General features: G+C 55.5%; 1 protein-coding gene across 1 annotated transcript in view; it reads right to left on the reverse strand.

The window, feature by feature from the left end:
• The window catches only part of SENP3 (SUMO specific peptidase 3), a 29,138-nt gene extending 21,438 nt beyond the window's left edge, over nt 1-7,700 (reverse strand). The window contains exons 1-2 of the mRNA XM_033170006.1: nt 7,585-7,700; nt 3,677-4,674 (exon numbers count right to left, since the gene is read on the reverse strand). Coding sequence (XP_033025897.1) covers nt 3,677-4,661 — 985 coding nt within the window. The 5' untranslated portion in view covers nt 4,662-4,674; nt 7,585-7,700. The remainder of the gene's footprint in view (nt 1-3,676; nt 4,675-7,584) is intronic.
• Between the last annotated feature and the right edge of the window lie 1,037 nt (nt 7,701-8,737).

The following is an 8,737-nucleotide window of genomic DNA, read 5'->3' on the forward strand; positions in this document are numbered from 1 at the left end:
AGAGCAGTGTTTCTCAAACTTGGGTATGGACTACGACTCCCATCATCCCTGGCTGCTGGTCCTGTTAGCTAGGGATGATGGGAGTTGCAGTCCAACTAGTGATGTGAGGTGAGAATATTCTCCAGAAAATATTCCCGAGAATATTGTCCGCTAGAGAATTCTCTGGAGAATATTCTCCACGGACTTTAAATTCCAATGTAAGAACCAGTTTTACAACCCACTTTTAAAAAAAAATCTAGTAAATAATAAGTCAAGCTGTAATCAAAATTTAGACCTTCTATGAGCCTACTGTAATAATGTTTCAAGTTTAATACTACAGTTTTTTGTAGCCTGTGTGCATTATTAATACAGTGGTACCTCGACTTACAAGCGACTCGACTTCCGCATTTTTTGACTTCCGCATGACCTCCGGAAACGATAAAATGGCCGCCACTTCTGAAATTTTCGACTTCTGAAGTGAAAGCGGCGGCATGATACCTCGACTTACGAAGATTTCAATGCGCTTTTTTCGAGGTATGAAATTTTTTTTCCGTTCCGAGATGGTGGCTTCGACTTGCGAAGATTTCCACTTACGAGTGCGCCTTCGGAACGGATTAACTTCGTAAGTCGAGGTACCACTGTATTGTCATTTCAAATTTAGGCCTATAACCACACTTTTAGACCCACTTATGTATTTGTAGTAGGCCCACTGTACTAAGTTTTACGTGTAATGCTACAATTTTTGTGCTCTTTTACCAATTTTTTCGCTCCATAAGACGCACTTTTCCCCTCCTAAAAACGAAGGGGAAATGTCTGTGCGTCTTATGCGGCGAAGGCACTGGACGGCAGCAGGATGCCTCTGCCACCAGAGCCATGACTCCCAGCAGCAGCGGAGGGGCGAGCAGTCTGAAATCGGGCTGTTCCCCCCTCCTCCGCAGAGTAGGGTGGTAGCCACGGTTGCCCCTGCAAGAAGCGGCAGCGGGATGAGTGCCCCAAAAGGGCTCCTTTCGGGGCGCTCATCCCGCCGCTGTCTCTTACAAGAGCAGGCTTCCTTCCTTCTCTCTCTCTCACCCCTTCCTTCCTTCTCTCTCTCTCTTCCCTCTCTCACTCCTTCCTTCCTTGTCTCTCTTTCTTTCTCTCTTCTCTCACCCCTTCCTTCCTTACTTCCTTCAGTGTGGTGTAGTGGTTAAGAGCGGTAGACTCATAATCTGGGGAACCGGGTTCGCGTCTCCACTCCTCCACATGCAGCTGCTGGGTGACCTTGGGCTAGTCACACTTCTCTGAAGTCTCTCAGCTCCACTCACCTCACAGAAGGTTTGTTGTCAGGGAGGAAGGGAAAGGAGAATGTTAGCCGCTCTGAGACTCCTTCGGGTAGTGATAAAGCGGGATATCAAATCCAAACTCTTCTTCTCTTCCTTCCTTCCTTCCTTCCCTCTCTCTCTCACCCACCCCTTCCTTCCTTCCTTCCTTCTCTCTCTCCTTCCTTCCTTCTTTCCTTACTTCCCACCCTAGAAACTGCCCACCACTGAAACCTTCCCAGAATCTGCTGCCTTCCCCACTTAATCCCTCCCTGAATATGCCCCCTCCCCCCTGAAAACTTCCCACAATCCCCCTTGCCCTGAAACGTGCCCACAATATGCCCCTCCCTGTAAGAGACCCTTTCTTTCCAAGCCTTCCCTCTTAACCCCTGCCCCCATCCCAGCTCTGCCCACCCTAGAAACTGCCCACCCTGAAACTTTCCCAAAATATGCCGCCTTGTCCCTGATACCCTCCCTAAATATGCCCCCCTGAAACTCTCCCTGAATATGCCCCCTCCCCCCTTAATCCCTCCCTGAATCTGCCCCCTTATCCTGATTATACCCCTGAATACTGGGCAGAATATGACACCTGAACCCCCCCCCCCACAATATGCCCCCTCGACCCATATCCTTGATTCTATCTGTTGGTAGACCCCAGTGGGCTGAAGTGGGGGTTGGGCTGGATGACCTCCCAGACCCCCCTTTCAGACTTTCACATTCTTTGATTCTACGTTCTGGGACTCAGCCACAGCACTGGTGTGGTTGCCAGCACAAACTAAGCCCCTTTTTGAGACGCTGGGAATGGGCTGCAGGCAAGGAGGTATCGCAAAGGAAAGGTGTTTCCTCTGGCAGAAGGAACCTGCGGCCAGGTACCCCCGTCGCCCCGCCCTCCAGGGGGGCAGCTTTGACACCCAGAGCCACTGGGAGTGAGAGGCCGGAGCTTGCTGCAACCCAGACATGCAAAGGGCAGGGGGGGGGGTCCGGAATAAGACACTGGGAGGAGCGTGGGGGGGGGGAGGCTGACACCAGTTTGAAGGCACGGAGGAGAAGGCGATGGAGTACGAAAGGTCAGACACAGACAGTACTTGAAGGAGCACCCCCCAAAAAACTGAGCCCCCCCCCAATCCTTCCTCAGAATTTTTTTTCTTGTTTTCCTCCTCTAAAAACTAGGTGCGCCCTATGGAGCGAAAAATACAGTATATAGCCGGTACAATTGATATTATTGTGGCCATTACAAATTTAGGCCTATCAAAGAATGTGAATTCACTGCGTCCCCCCATTGAATAAAAGCATCTGTACAGTTTTTGGTTGCCATCTCAACAAGCACGTTAACCAATTATATCATTTTCAATGCACTGAAATGAATATTCTTCTATTTTAACTGAAAATTCTCTAGCAGTCTCATTAATCGAGAATATTCTGCAGAAGATTATTCTCACGAATTGTAACACCACCAAGTCCAACAACTGCTGGAGTTTGAGAAGCACTGCAGTGCCTCAAAGGGGGCCATCTTTCCCAGCCCAACTTCGAGATGCTAGGGATTGAACCCGGAGCCTTTGCCACGGAAAGGACGTTCAGGGGCATTACCACTGAGCTTTGCATCAGCACTCTCCACCTGGTTCCTCCCTAAGGAAGACCACCCCTTCTCCATCGACCTGGCTGGGACAGACTGCCACCTGCCACCCCTCCACCCCATTCACAGGCATCCCACTTGGTCTTCGTGACCATTGCGTAAACAGATGTACATCGTCTCCTCTGCTACAGCGTCTATAAATACATGGTGGAAACAGGGAGCAGAGGGGCAAGCGGCTTTTCCAGAGGCTCACCTAGTGAGTGCACAGCCGGGGCAAGATTTGAACTGGGGACCATCCAGCTCACACCCTTCACCGTGATGCTAGCCCACCTCGTGCACAGTGGAAAGGCACAGGCAGTTATTTAAAACTGCAGCAGGCCAGGTCCAGCAGCCTTCCCCTCCCCTCGGCAGTCATGCCCCAGTGGGAGAGAAGGGATGGGGGAAGGCTCTTTTCATCGGCTTTGCCCAGCTCCATCAGGCAGCTGCTGCCCCTGAACTGTGCCAGCTGGGCATTATGGGGACAACTGTTTGGAAATGGGAAATCAGCTTTTGTTTTCCTCTTCCCTCCCTGCCCCTCTTTCCTTGTGTGCCGTGGTGTTGTTGTTTTTGTTAAGAGTCTAAGCCTGTGGGTAGGGATGGTCTCATTCCGACTGTACGTAAACTGCCCTGGTAGCCGTTTTTGGTCGAGGGTGCCGGCGTGCCAATTAAATACACAAACGAACAAGAAATGCAGCACGCTACACATAATCCACACAGCGCTAGTTATTAGCTAGCCACCACAAACGCCAGGAGGGGTCAAAGGGCAGCGGTTAAACGTGAGCATTACCTCCATCTCCATCCAGGCTGTGCTCTGCCTCTCCGCCCTTTCTAGTCCTGGGGGAGGCGTGGGCCCCTCCGCCAGGGTACTTGAGCAGGCCGGCGGCTTCCTCCTCCAGCTCCGCGGCTCCGGGGTCTTTGTCAAAGCTGACCCTCTGCAGCTCCACGTACTGAGGGTAGGGCGAGGCGTCGTCCATCAGGGCCCCCAGCAGACTGAGGCGAGAAGAAGCCGGAGGCGAGGAGGACGACGACGCAGGGAAAGCCCCATCCAAGTCGTAGTCCAGGTGGGGCTCAGGAGGGCGGGGCTTGAAGCGGGCGGGGCGGGGCCTGCGCTTGGCCCCGCCCCGGCAGTCCTCCTCCCGCAAGGGGCTCTTCTTGTAGAGGGGGAGGTGGTCGTCGTCGGGCTGCGAGCCGGGGGAAAGGGACAGGGACGACCGGGCCCGCTTCGCCCCCGCTGCTCCCCCTCCCCGCCGGCGCCCCCTGGAGGCCATCTTGCCCCACAGCTTCCAATGGAAAGCCAGGGAGGAGCTCTTGGTGTAGAGGAGCATCCGGAAGGCCCGCAGGGCACGCCGGCGCTGGCGGCGGAAGCAGCGGGACCTCGGGGCCCCCAGAAGCTGCGGCCGCCTCCTGGAGCCGGAGGCTGTGGCCACGTCGAAGGGCCAGGCCCGGCCCCCACTCTGGGGGACCTTCGCCCTGCCGGCTTTGCTCTGGGCTGGGTGGGACGGGCCCACCCCGGCCACCTCCCAGCCGGACATGCAGGGGAGGTCCCACCTCCCTTCTTCCTCCTCGCTGGCAGAGGACGAGGGGCTGAACCCCAGAGGCTGCTTCTTAGCGTAGGCCAGGTGCCGGTTCCCCTCGAAGCAGCCGCCGTGTTTGCGCTCAGGCTCACCCCACTCCGGGGAGGGGCGGCACAGCTTGTCCCGGTGCCCCGTGGGGTCGCGGAGGCTGGGGGACGGCCCCCTCCAATACTTCTCGTCTTGAAACATTTCCTTCATGGTGCCGATGCAGCTGTGGGAGGGGGAAGAGAGAGAAAGGAAGAGCTGTGTTACGGCCATGAGAGGAAGAGTAGGAGGGGCTTCCGCGTTCAGAAAACTAGAGGCGACAGGAGGCATGGAGACGGCTGCTTGTTTAGCATGGTGTGCACGACTAGCATCAGGCACAGGCAGGTGAAGGAGAAGTTGTACAGAATGCAGAAATACTTAGGTGGATGTAAGGCCCAGTTCCTGCCTGGCCCTTCCTGCTTGCCTTCATTAAGACTGGACAGTGGTTTAATGTGTTTAAGAAAAACCACAAACGCCAAAGCACATCGGAAGCTGGGCTGCATACCTTCAAGACTACCCTTCCTGCACACATGGTGGCTGAGTGGTTAAGGCAGTGGACTGGGCTCTGCGAGCGTGGGTTCGAATCCCATCCTCGGTGTACACTGGCAGCTTTGTTTTGAGAGCCAAAGTGGTGTAGTCGCCAAGAGTGCCAAGGCTAGGAGCTGGGAGAGACCAGGGTTCGAATCCCCACTCAGCCATGAAGCTCTCACAGGGTGACTTTGGGGAAGTGGCTGCCTCTCAGCTTGACCGACCTCACAGGGTTGTTGTAAAGATCGAACAGGGATGGGGAGAACAATATATGCTACCTTGAGCTCCTTAGAGAAAAAGTTGGTATATGAATGCAATAAATAATAAAAAGTTCAGATAACTCAAAGCCTTTTTTCTTCCCTTTCAAAGCAAGGGAGAACGTTTGCCCCTGAAGACATTTGCATAAAGCTATCTGTAAAATGTGCCTCCAGCTTGAGCCACTGTTTGGGAATTTGTTCCTCCATTTTTCTCCTGCTGCATCTCAAGTGGGGGGTAGGCACACAGTTCCCAATACTGATTCCCGGCCCCTTTTTAAACTGTTTCAGGCAGATTAGGAGAGAAGCCTTCCACACACCTGAGGTGGCTTGGCATTCCTCTGCCAACTGGAGTGCTTGCTCATGCTACCTGGCTGGCTTCACTCAGTGTGGGTGTGATATCCCGAGACAGAAAAACTCTGCTGCCAAAGAGGGAGCTGAACATGACGGTCCCTAAACCAGGGCTGGAATGCTCAACTGAAATATCTAAACGTGCAGGAGCTAGCAGCAAAATTTGCATGGGCTTCCTAGCTCAATGAACGCCAACCTCCCCCTGCCCCCCCCAGCCTCAGCCAATGCAGGAGGCATTGATGGCCACAAACCTAGATGGCTTTCAAAGAGGATTGGGCAAATTCACGGAGGAGGAGAGGGCCATGGATGACTAGTAGCCATGATGCCTCTGCCCTGTCTCCTTCTGAATACCAGCTGTGGGAAACCATTGGAGGAGAGAGTGCTCTGGTGCTCGGGTTCTTCTTTTGGGTTTCCCATAGGCATCTGGTTAGCCACTCTGAGGATGCTGGACTAGATATGGTCCTCTTTGGCCTGATTTAGCACGTTCTTCTTATGCCACGCAAAGGGGGTAGAAGAATGGAGGATCAAGAGGACATCGCAGAAAACTGAGGGTTTGACGCAAACCCCAGTTTGCCGAGTGAAGTGTAACTCCATCTCTCTCTCTCTGGCTTTCAATATGGGAATAAGGCTGGGAGGGCGAAGTGCAAAGGGGAGAGGAAACCAAATCACACCGCCTTGCCATTTACTCTGACAGTGGCTTGCTCTGGCGGAGACATCCGGCCACCTGAGAGTTTTTTACCCGCAGATGCTTAAGACACAATTTTTCTGAATGCAAAGGACCTGCTGTCCCACTGTGGTCCCAAACTGGAAGGAAGGAAAGTGCCCGACTCAGACCTTTGGAGGGGTCCATCCAGCTCAGTACTTTCTACAATGACTGGCAGTAGTGGCATTTCATCATTTCAGGCAGCAGCCTCTCCCAGCCTTACCTCGAGTTGCTGCTGGGGACCGAAACTGGGATCTTCTGCACGCAGAACAGGTGCACTACCCCAGAGCCAATTCCCTTTCCCTCCGGAGGTGTGCACTTTGGTCTCATCAACACACAGGAACTCTCCTGGGTTTTCTAAGAATGTAAGGAACGCCTGCTGGATGAGGCTAGTGGCCCACCTAACCTAACCCAGCACCCTGTTCTCACAGCGGCCGACCAGATGAGAAACCCGTAAGCAGGACGCAAGTGCAGTGGCGGCCTTCTCCCCTACAGCAGTTTCCAGCAACTGGCATTCAGAAGCATCGCTGCCTCCGACTGTGGAGCCGAAGCTGTAGCCCTCCTTCCGTCAACATAGTCCTCTCCTCCCAGAGGCTCCTTCCTACTCTTACCTGGAGATGCCACTGGTGGCTGAACCCAGGACCTCCGGCATGGAACCACAGAACGGTAGACTTGGAAGGGACCCCAAGGGTCATCCAGCCCAACCCCCTGCAATGCATGCAGAGAAGGTGATCTAACCACTGCCCCGCCATGCCCGCTTCCCTGGGCAGCAAGAAACAGATAAGATTCCTTCTCCAGACACAAACAGGCGAAGATGCCCTGCACACACTGACACCACCACCACCCCACTCCCAGTCCTGCACCCTGACCTACCTCAGCCCTTTAAGAAGGGGGCGAGTCTGGCAGGGAGCTCCTGCCTGCAAGTGCATCTAGGTGCAATTATCACAGCGCTGGAACAAGAGTCCCCAGAAGACCCCAGAAGGGTGGGGGGAGGGGGCGTGGCCGGGAAGCGGCGCTCGTGCGTTTGTGGGGGGGGGAGCCCAATACAAAGAGGGGGAGGGGAGGGGGCGTGGCCGGGAAGACAACCGGGTGGGTTAACCTGGGCGAGGTGTGGGGTGAGGGGGGGCAGCCGCAGAGGACGATGGGAAAGGAGGGGTGGGGAGGTGAGGAGAGGAGGGTCCCGTGATGAGGTTGGGGAGGAAGGCCGGGAAGGCCCAGGGATGGGAGCCGGTCCCTCAGCGCGCGGAGGGGGGCGCCTCACCGTGTCCCGCAGCGGGGAGAGAGGCGCGGGACGCGGCAGAGGCCACTCTCTCTCTCGCCTCGGCTCCCAGCGCCGCCGCCGCCGCCGCCTCCTTCCCTCAGGAGCCGCCGCGGCTGCCGGCGCCGCCCAAAGGCGTCATCAGCCGGCGTCGGTGCGCAGGGGGGGCGGAGCCACGGCGACGTCGACAGGGGCGGGGCGGGGAAACGCCGCGTCACCTCTCCCTGCCGACTAACGTCACGACGCACGCCACGCCCCCCCTCAGAATCCGGGCATTTCTGCCTCAGTACTGTACTGGCATAACGGTCACTGACAGGGAGGAATAAATAGGAAGCGAACAGATTCCGAGCAGCGTCGCTTTCTTTGCACGTCCCCGCTGCTATAAATTGTGAGGCGGCGACTCCGTCGCGCTCTCAGGGCGCTGTCGGACTACGACTCCCGTCATCCCTCGCGGCTTGCCGCTGCGGCTGAGGCCGATGGGAGCTGTAGTCCTATCAGCGTCTGGAGAACGGGCGGCCCTAAAAGAAATAAAAATTATAAATATAAATGCGCCCGTGGCGACAGGAGCGTAACATTCCCACATACGGAGACAATTTCTAGTATTCCAGAAGCCGGCTTTCCCCAGCCCACTGACCTCCAGGTGCTTTTCGGACTACAACTCCCGTCAGCCCCTGGGAACCAGCACACCTGCGCTGGCAGGAATTGTAGTCCAGAATCCTGGGAAACTATTATTATTAATTACATTTGTATACCGCCTTTTAGCTGAGGATCTCAGGGCTAGGGTTCGCAGCATTAAAAAAGTTTGTTAGGGGTGCTGGGTGGGGTGAACTATAGTTCCCAGGATTATTTTTGGGGAACGACTTGACATTTCACCCCTGCTTCTAGTCAGGAGCTGGAGACCCAGGGGTGGCCCCTGGCAATGTTGCTGCCAGAGAACTAGCCATTGTGTCCTCTCCAGGGGTGGAGCAAGGGGTGTGTTGGGGGCGGGCCGCCCCAGGTGCCACCCTGGAGGGGGGGTGACACTCGGTGCTCTTCCCCGACACCCAAGCGGAGCCCCGCTGCCCGGTAAAAAGTGTGCGCTGATGGCTTCCTTGCAAACCTGCTGGGCGCGCGCTTTCCTTTTTCCAGCAGGGGCAGAGGTGAGGGGCGACACATG

Source organism: Lacerta agilis, chromosome 14 (assembly GCF_009819535.1).
Source record: "Lacerta agilis isolate rLacAgi1 chromosome 14, rLacAgi1.pri, whole genome shotgun sequence".
Taxonomy (NCBI): Eukaryota; Metazoa; Chordata; class Lepidosauria; order Squamata; family Lacertidae; genus Lacerta; species Lacerta agilis.